The 19996-nt window shown below is 36.5% G+C and overlaps 1 protein-coding gene across 1 annotated transcript in view; it reads left to right on the forward strand.

Annotated features, from left to right (window-relative positions):
- Positions 1 to 18617, forward strand: part of PLCL2 (phospholipase C like 2) — a 98879-nt gene extending 80262 nt beyond the window's left edge. The window contains exons 6-7 of the mRNA XM_058832282.1: positions 8603 to 8712; positions 17357 to 18617. Of these exons, the coding sequence (XP_058688265.1) occupies positions 8603 to 8712; positions 17357 to 17536 (290 nt within the window). The 3' untranslated portion in view covers positions 17537 to 18617. The remainder of the gene's footprint in view (positions 1 to 8602; positions 8713 to 17356) is intronic.
- The last annotated feature ends 1379 nt before the right edge of the window (positions 18618 to 19996 follow it).

Consider the following 19996-nt stretch of genomic DNA (forward strand, 5'->3'; position numbering starts at 1 on the left):
TCCGTGAGTAGGACATGCTGATCTTCAAGTTACATCTTAGAATTAGATTAATTACTATATTTTTCATGAGGTTCACTGTCAATCTATTTCTTTTCAAAAGAAAGTAATGTATAATATTGATCACTACCACATAAGCTCCAATGTCACCTGCTGTGGCTAAAACAGTACCGGAGACCCGTCTCAGCCATTCTGTATGCTTTTGAAATACCTGCTCTTCCTTGTTTTCTCTGTGCTCCCATTTTTTAATGAGCCAGTTATCAAATTGTTTTAACTCTTTTCTCCACACTTGTCACAACCTAATTTTCAATGTTTATTAGCATAATAGGCTTTTGCTTATAGTTAAGGAAAAAAAGGGCACATTCAAGTTATTCCCTTCATTTATGTTTCTAAACTTTCTGTATTCTGTCCATCATTTTTACCTGCTTTTTTCTTGCTTGCTCTTTGTCCTGTCTACTCCTTTTTTTCTGTATTTTTTCTTCCTATTTGTCCTTCCTCCTCAAATAACTCCACTAAGCCTCCCCAGGTGCAGCTCCACAGCAGCTGAGATTATACTGTCATTGCATGTATTCCCTGGCTCTGTAAACCTCTTTCCCTCCTGTGCCTTGAATATTCTTGAAGCATTCTACTGGGGAGGAGGAGAAGTAAAGAACTGCATTTAGAGCAACTTAAACAGTATTAATGAATAGGTGATGAATCATTTTCCTTTATGCTCAAATCTTTTTCACCATAGTTATTCAGGCATATGCCACATTTTTCTTTTATTGCTTCTCATATATAGCTCCCTGTAATATGTTGGGTGGTACTGGTTTTTTTTGTGAATCTGATATATTTTGCAAATGGGTGGGTGATTCCTAGGAGGCATCTCACATACTTCTTAATGATCTCACTCACTGGTGCTAGGGCAAATACTTGACCAGCACAGACTTCTGCATTACTCTCTTGAGTTTACCTCTTCACATGAAGCCTTTTTTCCCCCCCTCCTGTTAATGTAATGCTAGCAAAGAAAGAAGATAGATTTCCATGGAAGTGTAAGAGGTTCATTACTATTGCTAGTGAGCAAGTGAACAATGTGGGCTCAGCCAGATCTGAACATTGGAGGAAATTACAATGTACCATAAATCAATATCTTTATTAATTCTGCATTCTAACGTTCACTAAAATCAGAAATTTTTCAATAAAATCTCTTTGGTCTCTCTTGAGTATCAAGTCTGCTAAATAAAAGATGGAAACAGCAGTCTGTGGAAAAAAAATCCTCTCCTTTGTACCTCTGTGTTTATGCCCTTTATTGACAGTCTTAATTCATTCTCATACATGTAGAGGCTGAACTTGACCCCTGTTCAGAAATATAGTCTGTCTTCACAGAGGAGTGTCTTTGTGAAATAAAGTTTTCTGTACATTGGGGGTGGAATACCATGAGTCAGTTTTCCAGATCAACTGTTTTAATATGTGAAGGCCTGGTTCTCTGTGATTTTTGTAGAAGCGTTGTTTTGGAGGAAGAGAAAAAGTTTTGATGTGGATTTTGAGTTTTGTCAGTTGATTTTCTTTTTGTTGATTTTGGTATTTACGCAGAATTGTTCTTGAAGGTATTTGGAAGGGTGGAGCTGGGTACTTAACCCTTGGAAGTAACAAAGTTGTAGCATAGATGTTACATGTGTCCTGTTTTCAGCCTCATACTGAAATAAGCTTGGTACAGGGATCTCTTCTGATGGTGTTTTTTGAAGAATTAAGTGCACATCTTAAGTCCTCAGTGGCTCCCTGGCATTAAAGAAAGTCTCTTACATGGAAAACTGAATTACAGTGATTGCATATGGGACTGTGTGAGTTTGGATTGGAAGACTAAATACTAATATAAAGGAAGGGATGCAGAAAGGATGGTGTCAGCAGGCTGTGATATCACTGTTGTTTGGGATGTTGGAATTAGAAGGTTCTCTTAAATATGCAATTTGTCTTTACTATTTTTCAAGAATAATAGGGCACCGGGCACCAAAATGGTTTTTAACCACCTAACTAGAGGCAGTACTTGTCTGTCTGTATCTGAGGGACATTTCCACTTACTACAGAGATAGTGCACAGTGCCAAAGAAGCTGAAGTAATTAAAAAATGCTAAACAACTAATTAAGGTACTGTATTCTTTTGTCCAGTAATTATCTGAATATACTGAATGCAAATAATTCTTGCCTTGACCATCTTAAATCTGCAGCAAAATAATCTTTGAATATGCCAAGAAATTGTGATCCTCTAGTTATGGTCTAACAATTTTTCAGTGTCTTTAGTGGAAACTGTTAGGAAGTGCTACAGCATCTAATCTTTGTTCCTGCTAAGACTCTGTTTTTGCAGTTAGCAGTGATTTTTAGAAAATACAGAGGTACACTAAGCATTAGTTTAATAAGGTTCATTTTAAATCTTTGTGTGAAGAGTGTTTTGTAAGCAAAATATATGAGAATTTACAAGTATAGTGACTTCTACTGCTTCTCTAACACGATGGATTTGATTTATTGTTGATATGGTCTGGTAGCCAGACTCTTTTCCCAATCTCTTTTTCTGATAAAATTAGTTTTAAGAGGAAATTGTTTGTGAGGCTGAAGTAGCTGACTGTTTAGGGAATAGAATATAAAATAAAAATATTAAGAAACATATTTAATGCTGTAAAAAATTAAAGCTGTTGCTTTCAAAGATTTGGCCAAGAGTAGCAGCTGTATAAGCAAATTAAATATTTATATGTGGAAATGAATAGTTACATCCTAAGTCCTTTACCTAGGATTTTTCGTTTCCTTTATTACCATTTAACCTACACAGTGGGGGAAGAAATATTTGAATTATAATATAAACTTATTTCTTGGATTTTTTTCTTGTAAAGAACAAATCTGTGTGTGCAAATCATTTACAGCATCTTTGTAAGTGTTTTGAGTTGAGTCTACGTAGTAGTAGACCTGCAAGGTATGGTAACCTAATCAAATGCCATGCAGTATTTTCCTTACATTTAAGATTTTTTAATGTTTATTTATAGCTCTTTTGCAAAGTATTTCATTTGTTTTTAAATCAAAGAGCTCTACCAGAAATGAAATAAATGATATTTGGCTTGACTGAATTGAAGTGCTTCATACTTGGAGTATTACCAGTGTGTATTTAATATAGACTTAGTCAAATTTTGTTTGTTACTCATTTTATATTAGGCCTAAATATAAAAGTATATGCTTTTATTGCCAGAGTTTCATCACTGTGCTATTTCACTGATAAAGTTCTTTGTTAAGAGGAAAAACATAGCAGGAGGAGCCCACCTGCTGTGTAGTCATGTCTCAGCTAGGTTGTAAATCATCTCTTGGCAAGAAAGCTTTCATCAAAGAAAACAAATGAGCATGTCAAGGTGAGATCTGGCTTTAGAGGTACAGCTAAGCAAGTGTTGTGCTGGCTGTTTTGCTAAAGATTCCTTGAAAAATTCATATCTTGGTTCTCAGTTAAAGAAAAGGTGTGATTTTTTTGCTATAAACTGAGATTGTATGCCACGACTTTGTGATAGGAACTCTTACAAAAGCAAACAAATCTCAGAGTTCCAAATGTTCCTGAACTTGTACCATACAGGTATGTACCCTAGTTTTCCATGTTTCAGTTTCTTTTCATGTCTTGATTTTAATAAATGTGTAATTATCATCATAGAGTTCAAACAAAGATACCTATATTGTATGTAAAATCATAATTACATGAAGTTCAGTGATCTAAGGCTACTTTCCTTTTTAATATATGCTTCTTAACTAGTTTAAAAATAGCAGAATCACTTATGCTGCTTTATATATCACATTTTAATTAAAATCGTAAGTGTGGTACTTTGTAACTATAGTGAGAGCCCAGTAGTGGGAGGAATTGCTAACCAACTTCCAACAGGTGTCATTTCTAGTTAGTAATTAAGGATAATGAATTTCATATGAAGTAGCTTCATTTTAAAGAAAGGAGGAAACTTGTTTTTTCAAGCTAAATACAGTTGAAGATGAGTGTCTTTTAATAGTATCAAAAGTGTTGCTTTTGAGTTATATTACCAAATAGTATTTGTTTGATGAAGATAGAATGTTGGGACTACAACAATATGCAGGGGATCTTTGTTCTAGCATTTCAAGCATCAGTAGAACAATAGCATATTTTAAGATCATATGAATGTTGTAAATTCTGAATGGTTTTGTATCTACTGAACATTTTTGTGAAAAATTAAACACTAAGAATCCAAGACAAAGCTGAAGTTCCAGTCTGGAAGCTATTCTGACAGGGGATGACTCAAAATTATCATCCTGTCAAGACAATTATATTGCCTTGCATGTTTTATTTAGGAAAACTTTTTGTTATTAAAGTGCCTCACAGCAATAAGACACCTTTCTCTCTATACTGTCATTTAGTCCTTGTTGAGTTTGTAGATGTATACATCCCATCAGAATATGTTAAGCATAAATTAATACAGGTTTGATATCCTATGCGTATAATGCTGTAGGTCATCCTGCAGCTGGTTGAGGGAACACAGGACTGGAGGGTCCTTAAGTCTGCTTCCTAGTACAGCTCTTGAAAATTGATAATTATTGAACTTTATTTTAAAATTAATAAGAGTTTTTGATCTAAGTAATTTTCTCATTTTAAAGCTGATCACAGAACCACATCTACAATGGTAATAAATTTTACATAAGTTCTGATTTTGCTGGTGGACATCCATCCTTACATTGTCCCTTAGCTGCAATGATCCTTTGAGGTCCAAGGCCTTACCTGACTGGTCTAGAGTATCCAGAGAGCAATTGCTCCTCAATTTGTTTTCTTTTTGCAAGACTAACCAAGCAAATTTTTGTTAGTCTACTCAATGATACATGCTTCCTACTGCATTGAGTAGCCTTACAGTATTTCTCTTTTCCTCGTGCCGTTTGAAGTTATTGAAAATGGGAGAATTGTGCGTAAAATTTCAGAGTAACATCTTGAATGGTAAGGTATTCCTGGGGGAATGGAGAAGTGTTATAGGCATCTAATGGATTCCAGGGCTGTGGGAAAGGGTCTGAGAGAGAGGGGAAAGCTGAGAAAATCATGAAATTCAAACTAACCAGCATTCACCAGGGAACCAGAAAGAGATTCAGCAGTGATGGGGAAAATACTGTTTGGAAATACTTAAGGATTGCTTATGAGATTGCTGTAGAATAAACAAGATTACCACAGAGGAGAAGAATATGCTGTGAAGTCAGTGGTTATGATGAGGAAAATTTGTTGGCAGTATTTTGTTCACTGTACAAACCTGCTGTTCAATCATGCTATTGCTTTTTTGTTACATATATTACAGTGTATTTACATGACTTGCAATAGTTGGGGGGAATGTTTAACTGGAGAGCTGGTCTCTTTAATGTGGAAGACTTGAATCAGTTTGTTTTGCAAATACTTAGGAAATGGTATGGCTTCTGTCAGCTCACCCTTATGCAATGATGGCCAGACTTCTTACTGCAGGTTATGCAAACCCTTAGTACCCCCAAGCAGAAACTCAGAAAGGGACCAAGTGTCTTTTTAGATCAGAGCTTTCTGGCTCAAGGCACCAATCAATAATAATTTCATTGTAGATAAATACATTTGTGCAGTGGGCAAAAATTAAAACATAGAAAATACCATCCAAAGAGAAGAAACACACATCCTGTATATTCTCCGTGGTCACTCAGAAAGTTGTGAATTATATCTTTCTTAACATCTGCCACAATAAATGGAAAATATGACTAACTTGTGCTTTCTTTGATTGAGGTGGTATATGCAAAAATATAGTGAGTGATACATCAGGTTAATAGTATGCCTGTTATCATTCAAGAACTCTCAGGCAGTTCAAAATTACTAATTGACTAATAAGTCTAGAAGTAATTAAGCCTCATAAAAGTGACTTGTTTACTATATCTTAATGAGAGTGAGAGCTGAATTTTTACTTGCAAGGAGGCAGAAAATTGTGTATATAAGAAAGTAATTTAACATTGAGTTTTCTTTGTAAGCATATCCTAAAGGCATATTTACATGGGTTTATATGGACATGTAATTTATTTTATAAATTAAGCTGTAAATGAAAATGTCTTTCCTCTTTTTTCCTTTTTCTGTTATCTCCTAATAAGTTTAATTTTGAAATTTAACATTTGTGTTATTCCTTTGTCATAGTTATTGCATGAAATAATTCCAAGGCAAAGTGCAAGAAAACCAAGTGGGAACATACAAGAACGCCAAGAGAGACATAGTCAAGAGTTAAATGTTGCGCTGCATTCATGCTCTAAAATTTAATTGTGCCTTTATTGTGTAGCAAATACAATCCATTCCTTTCAGCAGATGGAAACACTGAGACAAAGAGATGAAATAATTAATTTCAGTTAATCAGCCAAGGGCTAGTAATGGAAGAACAAATAAAATTCAAATCTACTTGTACCTGTTTGTATATTTAGGCTCAGAGTAGGATAGGTTCAGTGTAGCATGATGATGAGGAGTTGGTCAGTCTGTGAGAGATGTTGAGATAGGGGAGTGATCAGTGCTGTTTGAGCAGGAGGCACCTGTTTAGCTGAGGGTTTACATGTGTGTGCCCTGGTAGCATGATCTGACTTGTTTTCTGAATAAGGGTGATGAGATGTTCCTGCCAACTTCCAAGTGTACTTAGCTGGGGTGGAATGGCTTTGGCAGGACAGAAATGTATCATAGCATCAGTGTAGACTGGGAAGACCATCACCACAGAAAGTTGTCGGTGAACATAAGGGAATTTTCTGGCTGGCAGAATACACGGTCACCATTGTGTCCATGTCTGATATCAGGAACTTTGTATACATCAAAATAATCTGAAATCTACAAAGCACCAATTCCACATTTAACATGCAGGCACTCAGCATTATTCTTAATATCTTTCTGAGTGGCTTTAGTTCAAGTTATTATCAATTGCTGGTGTCCACCAACTTAAAAAGCAATAATTGTTAAGATGGAAACAAGGTACGGAACTTCAAAAGTTTACCAGTATGTCTCAGAATTCATTGTACAGGTCAGCAAATCTTTACTGTCATGATGGCTCTAGAAGTGTAGTATTGTAAATATTGATCTGTGTATAATCTTTCTGTAATCATATTGGGAGCTTATTATTTTGGTTGATATGAATGGGAAATGATGAGTTGCAACATTGTTACAACAATGATGGGTTAATGAACTTTAATTTCTCACCTGTTTAGAAATCTGTTTTGGGGAAATATAACATGAACATTATATTTGAGGTTGCAGAGGCAGAGCTATAGAGAAGTGATTGAAATAAAAATGATACAGTATGTTAATTCAGGGAAAATATTTGCCATTTATTTTTCTTGTAGCAAAATTTAAAATAGTAAGAAAAGGTAGAAAGAACAATTTTGCCTTTCAGATGAACCTATGAATACTTTTTGAAATGTGTGTGTATATGTGGGAGTAAGGTAAGGGAGTGTACAGTGAAAACATTCAGTCATCTCTCTTTCTTTTAATGAGACATGAGTGTGGGCTAGAGAGATTATGAAGAAGAGATAATGTCCTTAAAAGTCAGTCTACTCTCAGATTGACAGCCAACCCAAGTTTATGTGCTTATTCATTGTAATTAAGTACATATAAATTTTGAAGTACATACACTCACTGGGCAAATAGAAGATTGCAACCAACATATTTAAAATTATAATTTGTGCTTTAACTATTACATTCAAAGGTGTATGTCCCAACCACTTGCCAGCGTTTAACCTCAAAATACCCTGTACGTTGTTAGAGATGGAGGTCCTGAGAGCACAACTGAACTATGACTTTCATAGCAGAGTAGCTGTAGTCCATGTTGGGTTGCTCTGTGTACCCATGGAAGGACATTTGACTTCTCCTGTGTGAAAGAAAACTTTAAAGCTTATTTTTATATGGCTTGTAACAGCAGCATGGAAAGCAAATGATGTTTCTGCTCTCTGTGCAGCATAAAAACAAACTTCCATTGGTCCACTCAGTGCTTAGATCAAGCTAATCTGAATTTTACAAAAAATTTTTGATTTCGAATTTGTCAGATACAGGTTTTGTGGACACAGTAGTTTACACGGTGTGGTAGAATGCTCTTGGCATTCCTTGGCAAGTTCACTTGGCATTGCTCCTTCAGAGTTACTCCTTTATTCTCAGGGATAAGGTAAAGTGTTTTCTGGGTAGACTCAACCATATAAGCTTTAAGCTAGACAACTGTGATGTAAATCCATAAAAGAGCAAGGCACAAAATAAATTTATTGGGCTAGAGTAGTTAATGAAATTACTCTTTCCATCCTATAGCAACTACAAAAAGATTTTTACATTTGATACAGCAAATTCAGTTGTGCTTAAAGATTGTATTTCTATATGAAATACTTGCTGGGCTCCATCTTTGTATAGCGATGACCTGACAGGTGCTTCAGTGCATTTTGGTTTAGAGAGATTTGTATAAGTTGGCATGTTGTATAACGTTGCATCTTACCACATGTGATAGATTTGTGCTTGAAGAATAAAATTTCTGAAGCTTTTTCACTATCTTTTTGCAGTATTAGTTTCAAGTTGCTGTCTCTATGATCACAAAAATTCACCAAAATAGATATTATATTCGTCCCTCTTTTATTCTCCACAGCAATGGAGTTTCATGAAAACCTGCACAATATAGGAGCAAGAGAAGGCCTGAAAGAAAGAAAACTGCAAAAATCAGTAGAAAGTTTTACGTGGAACATTACAATTTTAAAGGTAATATGTCTTCCTTTGGTTAGTTGCTGTATTTTTCTGTTCAAAACTGTAATTCTAATATTGTTACTGATCATTACTCTGTGTCACAGTTCAACTGGTTTTATTAACTTTTCTAATCATAGTCAGTTTGGTTTATATAACCTGAAATACAGCAGAGTCTTAATGTGACTTGTTATTCTCATGTAGTGTTATGAAAGCTTTTTTCACTTAGTTTGTCTGACATTTTCTTCTTGCAATCTTTTAACATTGGCAGGATCCTTGGTAATCTTTAATACCTGGCTGAAACAATGAGCCTTGACTTCTGCAAAGTGGCTCAGGCTGGAAGGAAGCTATGCCATTGTTTAAACCCTGTTTTGTGATTTGAAAGGGAATAAGTTTTAAGGTTAATGCAGTTACTGAAAAACAAAAGGAAAGCTGTTACTACTGCAGTCAGTGATGAATGGTGATTAATGGTAGAAGCAAATTATCTTCATAATCCAGGCTGGAATAAATTGAATATATGAGCTGGAGACTCTCTTTACTTTTTGTCAAGCACATTTGCTTACATTTTGATGAAAGAGTAAATGGTGAATAAGAAAAGCTTTCAGCCAGGGACTCCTAGGAAACTAGAATGTGGAACAGTTCAGGTTTCCTTTTGGTGGTCTTTCATCTCAGCAGAGTATATCAAAATTTGTAGAGATAGCAAAAGTGCCTCCCTTAATTTATTCCCTTGACACTATTCTTCTAGCTCAAATTATTCAAGTTTTGTGTTTACATCCTCTAATGAGTTCTTCTCTCCCACTCAAATACTTTTTCACTACATTAAACTATAAAGTCTGTTTTAATTATAAAGAAAATTATTTTCACCCACCTAGTTTTTATTTTTAGTTCTTCTTGAAAATACTCTTCCATAACGCCTCTTCTTAGAGTGAACTGTGACAGAAAAGCAGTAATGCTGTGTTTCTCCAGCTTTCCATGTTGGTTTGAGCTGTTAAGCTTTTCATTATGTTGGTTGGTGCTCCAATCCCTCTTGTGTTATACTGCACAAATCCAATGCCAAGGAGAATCAAGAAGCAGTGAAATTTGCTGCAGCATGTACAGTTAATACATTCTAAAAATATGCATGCAGGTTCTGCTTACAGGTAAAGGACCAGAATACCACATTTCCTCTATCAGAACAGAGTTTCCTGAGGACAGTGTATGTCATGTATCAGTCCTGTGCTTCCAAGGGGATAGAAGAGTCAGTTCAGTGGTTTTGGGTAAATGTCAAAGAAATAAATTCTTATCCCTTCTTTTCTGTCAAAGGTGTCAGATACCAGCTTGGATAGGCAAATCTATTTTAATGCTTCCTGAAACAGCAGTACCTTTGCTTCATCTCTGCTTTACATTCTGAACATAAGAGTTGGCGGGGGGAGGTTTGCAGTTGGTGAGTGACTGAAGTATGAAGTCGTGATTTCTGCGTTAGCCAGGAATTGGAGAAGCCACATGAGGCTCTCTGAGGAGCACTGAAGGGCTCGTGTACATGTCCTTAGGATTACGGTAATTATGAAGATAGAAGGCCTTGCTTTTGTAGAGATTATTGAGAAAATCTCTTCAACATTGACTTGATGGTATTTTTCTACTCAGAGATTAAGATCCTTTCTTTAGGAAGGTACAATTTGTCCCATAATTAATACTTTAGTTGAAAAAAAATTGGTGAGATTTTAATTAGCATGTTGTTGAAACTTTAACAGGAGGCACTACAGAAAGTTCTGGTATGTTGTTACATCTTTAAAGTTATTTACAGGTACTGCAGTTCAGATAGGCATCTGCTAAGCGCTGTTGCTCATGTTTAGATTTACAGAAATTTAAAGGCTGAGATTTGTTTGAAGTGACACACTGGGGTTTTTCACTCCAAACTCTTTAACTATGGGCTGTAACCATACTCTTGTGTCATATAATTAAGCAGAAGTTTAACAGTTTCTAAGACACTACTCTTACTGTCTGGAGAAAGAGATCTGCAGCCATGATTTTGATCTGTCTTTCCATTGCCATGTTCCCAGTTCTCAAAAAACTATGGGAGAGCAGGGATGAAACGTGAACATCCACATATTTTGAGTAGAAATTGAGCAGAAGAGCAACAGTTAGAACCACTTGAAAATTTTATGTGTTGAATTCGCTGCCTTCTTCAAATTAACATTCTTCTCAAGTAGTACAAAAACCCACATGAAAATACAAAATAAATACGTGGACTCTTGGCTATGACATAGAAATTATTGTGTGGCTCTGAACAGCCTTAATAAATAATCCTGCATGAGTGCCATCCTCAGCTCCTGAGTAGAGGACTCATGGAATGCTCACTTGGTGTGACTAATGTATTTTCCAAACTGATCAAGCTGCATTTTACCCTCAAGATACACATTGATCATTCTGTTTCAACTGGGACATTTTGACTGCAGTTGATGCAATGGAAAGTTCGATAAAATAACAAAATTGACAGCTTAATTCTAGGAAAACTTTGTTTAGAACATCTGATGCAGTTATTAAGTTTCTCTGTGTGTTTTGTACATGCATTACAGTTACTGTTTTAAAGAATTTAATTTTTCTTAATTTGAAGCCATGTGGCCAAAATTATTAATAGTATAGTATGTTTGAATTTAGCTGAAGTACTTCCATCCAATCTGTGTATGTGTATATGCACACATGCCCATTTTTATTCACCCCATATATGTACACAGAGGTATTTAACTTCACAACATCACTTAAGAGTAAATTTGGTCTGTTGCCTGATTTAGAGATTGTAAACTGCTTCATCTCTTTCAAATAGACAGTTATTTGCTAGTAATTTATTCATTGTTACCACTCAGGCTGATAGAATTCATATTTTCTAAACATAGATAATCACAATTTTTTCCAAAAGTACATAGTTGAAGAAGGAAAATCACTCTAAAGTGCTGTTGCAGCAGACTCCTACAACCTATTGTAAAAATTTATGGACTTGTCTGGCATAGAAAAACTTTGAGAAAAACCCTCTATAAGGCTCAGAATTTGAGATGCCTTCAGGAAGAACAGAACAGCATCTGTAAATTAGTCTTGGCAATGAAGAGCTTTTCTAAACACAAGGGGAGAGGTCAATGGAAGTATTTGGAATGAAGGTGGGACTCCTAACTTCAGCATTTGTTTGATGTTTCTTGTTGGCTATGAGCTTTTAGACGTGTCACATTACATGATGTGAATTACTTTCTCTTGCAAGGCATGCAGTCCATGGCATCTGCTGTCTCTGTAATAGCATTGGTTCTGCACCTACAGTATTTTTAAAAATGTATTTATAAATGGAACATTTAAGGCACTTACAGGACTGCAGCTTCTTACTTTTTAAAAAATAATTGGAACTTTTTCCACTGAATCTCCAAGTGAATTCCAGCAGCCATGGAACATTCATAAAGCCTCTGATAGTTACTGCCTGGTCCTGTAGGTCCTCAGAAGGCATCCCAGTTGAATTTAAATATCTGAAGCTACTAGTCTCTTGATGTTGCTGGACTGATGGGATTTTGGCTCCTAATTAATCCCTTAATTAGAAGTTAAGGCATTTATGTCCTGATTCCAAAACTGTACTCAGAGAACATCAGCTGGACTTGGAACATTGTAGTGTGTCACAGAATAATAAAATGGCTGGGGTTGGAAAGAGCCTTAAAGATTTTCAGTTTCAACCCCTCTGCCATTGGCAGGGACACCTTCACTCGACCAGGCTGCTCAAAGCAATGTTCCATTGTATTCTGAGGAGCTCTTTGAGAAAGGGATAGTGGCTTCTTACATTTCCTAATAGAAGCTTTGGGTTCCAGATGCTGAGCTAAAGACCAGTCATTAATGATAGAGTTTCTTGGGATATTTTGGGGGAAAGGGTGCTCATGCAGTTACTTCAAGTGTCATCTGTGCAATTTTACTTTCAGGTTCACAAACCTAGTGAAGAACCAGTTAATCAAAAATCATGAGTGAATACATAACAGCTTATGAAGGCAGCTGTTCTGAGACGTTCTAATGGATTCTATATCCAGCTGACTCTGAAATGGTACCTCATTTTGGATGTACAAGGATTGATAGGAACCATTTTGGGTTTGTTTTCAGTTACTGTTAAGGAGCTATGATATAAAAATGCTGCCTCTTAGCCAAAAGTTCCAAAACAAACAGAATGTTTTTAACAATGATTTAAGAAAAACCAGACTAGATGACATGAGCAATTTGGGCTAGAGAGGTTTAAAGAGTACTGAATTTGGCTTCCAAATTAATCCATATTCTTTATTGCTGCTATTTACTAAAAGCTTTTGAATGAATATCAGTTTTGTTCTTTGATCTTCTTTAAGGTATTTTTTAACGTCTGCCTAGAAAACAACTTTTTCTGCAGCCTGTAAACATGAAATATTCAAGTTACATAGTGCTCAGTTCTGAAAGTGAATTTTAGCCATGGTGATAGAAAGGGAGCAGCGGTTGCTGTGTGCTGCTGTGAGGAGAGCTCTCTCCCAGTGCTCTGAAAGGCCTAGATCCATCCTGCTCCCAGTTGGGAATTACCGCAAGCTGCCTGTTAACCACAGTGCTGGAAGTAAATTCAAGTTTTTTTGGTTTGCTTGCCAGGCAACACTAAGGACTAAATTAATTTACATTTTGACTTAGTCTGAGATGAAATCCTGGTGAAGACAGCCCTTCCACATGGCAAGAAACATGCCGGTTTGCTGTTGCAACTGCTTCAGATCCCAGCATCGAGTTCTCTGTGTGAACCAGCTTTGTTTCTTGGAATGTGGGTTTTTCAGTACTCCCTTAAGAGTAATCTGCTTGCCGAAAGTTTGAGCTCTTCGTAAGTCTCTTGTACTGACTTTACAATATGCATGTTATCAGAGGAAGTTGCTAAAGTCATTTGGGTCTGCTAAGAAGGTGAAGGACCCCTGAGTAGTCCACAGATCCCATGTAGTAGTCACAGAGAGATTCCCATGTTCCAGCTTGCAGTCAACTGACTTTGTTATTAAGGCAACAGCACCTACTATGAAAATCGGGATGTATAAAATATAAAGAATTGAAACTGAATCTTGAGAGCCCTAGGAGAAGAGACGTTTGATACCTAACTAGAAGGAAAGTCTTTGAGATTGTTTAATTGAGTGTGTGATAGCTGCTTTTTTCCAGATCTGGATGACTTAAAAATTTCTGCCTTTCCAATGCATTGTATTACTTTTCATTGGTGCTCACTGTGATTACAGGTTGAATTTTTGAGGTGAATGCTCTTGCATTTCCCCAGCATGTCTTTTCATGATAGTATATCAACAGAACTGGGCACTTCACACAAATTGTGCAGAGCTCTCTCACTTGAGGTCATGGTATTTTTGGGGGTGGTTGTTGTCTCATTTTATCTCAAGGTCAAGACATACCAGCAGATAATGGCAATGCAGCTGGTTTCATAAACATTTTTCTGAGTTCAATGGCATTCAGAAATAAATTCTGAGCATTGAAGAGAGTAATGAGCCCTGATACATTTTTCTATTTCACCCTGGTCTGAACATGATACCACTTGGTCAACTGTGTTTAGCCTGAACACCTTGTCTACAATAATCCAGCCCTTATCCTAGATCCTCTTTTGTCTTCAGAGTTAATCTTCCCTGATTGGAATAGTCCACACACTCACAGATCACTGCTGAAAACCAGCCATTCCTGCTAACCCCTGATTCCTTCTTCCCTACTTCCCTACATTGACTATTCTGTTCCCACTTGATGCCTAATTTCTTCTTCCTTCTTGCCGCCCCTAGAGATCCTTCTCAATGACTGTTAATTTTCATTTTCTTATCACCTTACCCAATTTAATGTGTCCAGCAGCCTTCTCCCTGCTGAGTGTTTTTGTTTTTCTTTCTCAACAGCTTTTATTCTCATTACCAATCTCTCACTCTTTTTTGAGTTGTTAGTCCTTCTCCTTGTATATAATTTTCAGGCTACTTTCTATGTGGTGAATTTTGTCAATCTGTTTTCTTTTTGTATTCCAATCCCAAATGTTGCCTCAGTCTTTCCCTTTCTCTGCTCACCTGTCAGATCCAAATTGAGCGTTGTCTCACTGTGTTTGTGTTTCACAATCTCCTCTTGCAGTAAGATCTAGCATCTGCCCTGTAAAATGCAGTCCATCTTCCCTTTCTGCAGCCCTAGGCTTCTTGCCAGGTCAGTCCCAGAGATCGCTCTTGCACCCTCCTTTTCCCCATCCATCTCTTCTCCAGAGTCTGTCTCAGGCTCTTTCTCCCTCCTCACCAGTCTGGCTTTTGGACTGCCTGCACTGGCAACCCAGTGTTGGTGGCTTGGAGAAGCCGTCCAGGAAAAAAAACCCAACTTTTTTCCTAATGCACATTCATTATTGTGCGGCAATGTAATACACATTGTCTTGCCACATTGCTGGAGCTGTCAAGAGATGAAGGATGATCAAGAGTGGAATCCTGAGTGATTGTACTAACCACATTCAAAATCTGATTTTTGTTTATTAAAAGCTCATAACTTGGATCTACTGCTCTGTAGTCATTTGAATTACAAGTCCCTACCCCAAGTGAAAGTAGGGAAGAAAGTATAGAAGATTGTTAACAAACTTCTGGATGGCATTTCCCCAACTTTATTCTCAGAACTGAATGAACCATACGGATGAAGTTAAAGAATAATATTAAACAGAAATAATAATCAAATCTGCCAATGGCAAGAATCCTGCATAGAAAGTATCAGCTTAAGTAGTTAAAGTTTGGCAAGCATATAAGTAACTGAAAGCAGGGGTGTTTTTTTAACTGAGAAGTTTTGGACAACCTTATTAATAGACTGCTTGCTAGCAGCTCTGCCTATAATAAACAACTTGATTAAAATTCCAGAACTATATTCTACTAATCCATGTAAAACAGAATTTGGGCTAGAAACAGATGCACTCCAGATATGACTCATTTAATGTGCTGGAGTGTTTTAAATTAGCTTTTAGTTGTTTGTTAGTTTGGAAAAAAGTATGTGATTTTTTAAAAAAGTAGCTCTGGTTTTCTTTAGAAGAAAATATTGCTGGAGCTTTTGCTGTGATTGATGACATTCTAGATTTTTTCCTCTCTGGTGAGCAGAAAAAAAAACTTTGTCTATTATGGTCTTGGGTAAGGGGAAGGGGGGACATTATTTGTTTGAAGAAAGTAATACTTGTTTTCAATTTATATGTCTCAAATACATAAGTGTGCTTACTTCATTGGGATAGTAGTTATATTTTGAGTTGCTAAAGAAGCATCAAAAGTATCACACCATGAGTGCACACATGTTTTTGTCTGATTCCTGACTGCTATTCTATCTCTACTATATTTTTAAAATCAAGAGGTAAAGATGCATTTCAACCTTATTTGGCAGAGGAAACGCAAAATATTATCTTTGGAAGAGATACTAGCATGTCTTCAAGAGAAGTGTCAGGAGGCAGAATTTACCCAGGATGGATAGACATGATAGGAGAAGGTGCAGTCAGTGTTTACACCTTCTTGGACACTGGTACTGGCAGTCTCAAGGAACTACAGTAGCTGGACTTTTTGTGTGTATGTGTATTTGTCCCCTTCAGGTATGAATTTCTCTCCTTCAGGTGTTCTCCTGTGAGCTGTGTAGCAGTTCTCCTTCAGGAGCGTGGGCACAGCACAATCACTTTGGCCTCTGCAGACTTGCTGCTCTTGTTTTTGAGCTTTTCTGTGCCCACCAGCAAGACAGACATGCTCAGCCTGTGCCACAGCCTCACTCATTCGCTGCAAGTGGGCAGGGTAGACAGGTACCAGCTGCAGGGAAGGCTGTCCACAGTCTCCCAGTGAGAGCTGTTGCTGTTAGAGGGCCTTAATCAGTATGAAGAGACGGATGACTATAGAACAAGAGCCAAATCACCTAAGCCTGGCACAATTTCTTACAGCTTTGTTTCAAACTTAATTGCTATGAAGAGGAAGAGTGATTTGTCCCTTAAAGAAGTGGTTCAGTGGTGGGCTTGGCAGTGTTAGGTTAATGGTTGGACTTGGTGGTCTTAAAGGGCTTTTTCAACTTAAACGATTCTATAATTCTGAAGAGGGATAGTGACAGTGCTGAACTGCAGACAGCCCTGTGAAGTCTTTGTCATCACTGTCCTTTTTATGTGTTGCTCGCCAGTCTGTGTTTTCATATTTCATGCATTGACAAGCATTGGTCCTTTACCATCCTACTACTGAGTGAATCACATTGCTAAGGAAAAAAAATAAATCCCTAGGAACCAAAAAAACCAGGAAAGCTTTAAATGGCTCCCTGAGGTATTAAAATCAATCGTCACAATTTTCGTTATGCAGAAGCTTTTATAGTCTCCATGGATTAAAAATACAGCACAGATTACTTTCTTGAAAACTGTTAGGCAAAAATTACCCATATCCCATTGCTGATGCCACCAATCAGCTTCAGAGAAGGCACAGAGCTTGATTCTTTCTAAAACCAAATAATCCATATTTGAGTTTTGTTTTGGTTTTTGAGGAGTTTTTTGTTTGTTTCATTGGTTGGCTTGGTTTTGGTTTTTGGTCTTTTTTTTTTTTTTTTTTTTTTTTTTTTTTTTTTTTTTTGTAGCAGGATAGCTGTACTTTTAATCCGAAACAAGCAGAAGGGTAAAAGAGAATGCTGTTATCAGATGCATATTCTAACTGCATTTTTTTCCTTACAGGGACAAGCTGATCTTCTCAAATATGCTAAAAATGAAGCACTGGAGAATCTGAAACAAATCCATTATGCCACTCTTTCATGTGGACTTAATAAGCCAGGCACTGAAAATGCAGAAATCTCAAAGCCTCGTCGAAGTCTGGAGGTCATACCTGAAAAAGCAGGTGATGAAAATGGAGAATGAGAGAAGTCTCTCCTCGTAATTTTGGAGTTTATAACTCTGTGACAAATTGTAGCTGCATAGGACATTTGCTTTGCACTTACTGTTGGAAAATATTCGGAATTTTTAAAGCACAACTGGAGAAGCTAATTACAATCTATTGAAACTGTGAATGTATGTAGCAACTCTGCTTGTGAAGGCAATGATTTTGTGTAACATGGAAATTACATTATTGGCCTAAATATAGCATATATATGTAAAAGATACTGTAATTCAGTAATCGCGTGCTGAAAAGTTCATTGTAGTGCCATGAGGAAACGAATATTTTTTAAATGAGATGTAAGTAGCAGGAAATCAGTTGACAGAATTTGGCAAGATGCCTTGATTTTCAAACCAATTTGATGCAAAGGTTGTTTCTTTCTTTGCACAGTTTGTTAATTGTGCTAGTGAGATATATTATTCTTTTGAAAATCAGGTCTAAAAAAGTGGAATCCACATGTTTCACACTGTATGTAATTCAGCCGCTTGGATATTTGGGTTTGAAGTGGTATTGATTTTATTGTTGAGCCATAAATTAAAATGAGAATGTAATTAGACAGTGATCACTGACTTCAGTGCACTATAGGAGAGCCATTACGTAAAAGGAAAATGTGCAATGAATCTGATAGCCTATGTCAGAAGAAGATACATACCTATTTTGCCTAAGATCTTCTGCAAATGTGTGTAGATAATGTGACCAAACTGCAAGCAAAATGATGTAAATAGTTTTTCATTTTGTGAAGTGAAGTGCTCATATTAAAAAGAGTTTTATGAGATTGCTCCCAAACAAGTAAAGCTTTTAACTAAATTTTAACTTTTTTATTTTTTGAGTATTTTCTTCCTTACTGAATAGGTGATATCTCAATAAGCAGGTTTGTCAAAAAATAAATCAGTTGCTGTTCTGATTCTGTTTTGGTTTTCTGACAACATTAGGTAAAGGTATTGTAGCTGATATGCTCATTGTAAAATGACTATACCAACCTAGAGTGTTCTCTGTTTCTGATTTAACAATAAAATGGACTATATAATTACAGAAGCTAATAAATTTGAAGAAAAACAAGTGAAATCCTACAAAGATCAAAATGCACTTTTTATTCAGTTGTGGGGGAAAAGGGAAGGTGGTGATGGTTGTTGAAAAGCATTGTTTTAAGTCTTTAAGACATGCATTTTGCCTCAATTTTTGTTTAAACCAGTTCAAGATGCTCTTTCTGCACTGCGAGTGTAATGAAATCTACGTATGTGTAACATCCTGTAAAAGTCAATAGAGCTGTGAACAAGAACATCGGTACACTTGCTGTTCATTAGGATTATTAGGGACTTATTTTATTTTCTAGTCGTTATAAAATTAAAGTGGTGATGGTGGGGGGGGATGAAAACAGTTTGCATAGTAAATGTCACATCTTGAGCCTGCACTTTTAAATGCCAAACTGTATGGGTTAGGAGCACTTTTAGAAGGTGCTAAGCTCTTTCAGTGTCTAGTTACAGACTGTGTGCCTTAATGTTAGGATCGGGCCAGGAGTGAGTTCTATTCTGTGTACTACAAAATGAAGCGTTTAACCTCTGGTAAACACCTGCAAATGTTGCTTTTTAGGCAGTCCTTTTCTGTGTTGGCAGCTGAAAGTCTTCTGATGGAACCTGAAGTTGATAGGAAGCAACTTGAAATTCATGTCGTTAACTGTATTCTGAACCACTGTGAAATTAGTCTTCCAAGGCCAAATCTATCACATCTAAATCTGATTTAGATTTAAATTTATCTACAGCAAAACAACTGTGTTAGATCAAGATCCATCTGCACCATATATATGCAGGGTCAGTTTCACTTTATCAGAAATCCCAAAACCTAGGCTGTTGGAATTTTATTTCTGACTTTTAGTCCTAATTGAAAGATGTAGGCTGTGGGAAAATGTCATTGCTGTTTGCATTATGCCTCAGAGAGACGTAAAAACCAATAAGGTTCCTTTTGCAGTCCTGCCCCAGCACTGTTTTCATGGCATTTACAGAACCACATAATTTATATCACAAATGAAGTGTTTCTGTAGTCTCTTCCTCCAACCAGGTTATCAGAACTGATGTTTTCGGCATTCTTAGCATTTATGTATTTCTGTTGAGTACATTACAACCTGAACAGAGGTGAGGGAACACTGAAAGTGTTCGACACAGTTTGATGGTTTTTCCTGTGTTTTAAGGAAAAAAATAGTAAGTGAAAAATGATTATTACATAGGCAAGGGCTGAGAGATTTTGCATGTTTCACTCTTACAATATTTGTTATTGGTGATTACAGAAGTGATCCTGTTCTACCTTGTTAAAAAGGAAGATAATATTTTTTTGGGTAATATAGATACCAAATACATCTTTTAAAGAAATTAAAATACATACATTTAGCTAACTGACTCTTTGAATATGTTAGGATCCTATTTTAGTGCTGATTCCTTAAAATGGAGGTC

This window comes from Poecile atricapillus, chromosome 2 (genome assembly GCF_030490865.1).
Source record: "Poecile atricapillus isolate bPoeAtr1 chromosome 2, bPoeAtr1.hap1, whole genome shotgun sequence".
NCBI classification, from domain to species: Eukaryota; Metazoa; Chordata; class Aves; order Passeriformes; family Paridae; genus Poecile; species Poecile atricapillus.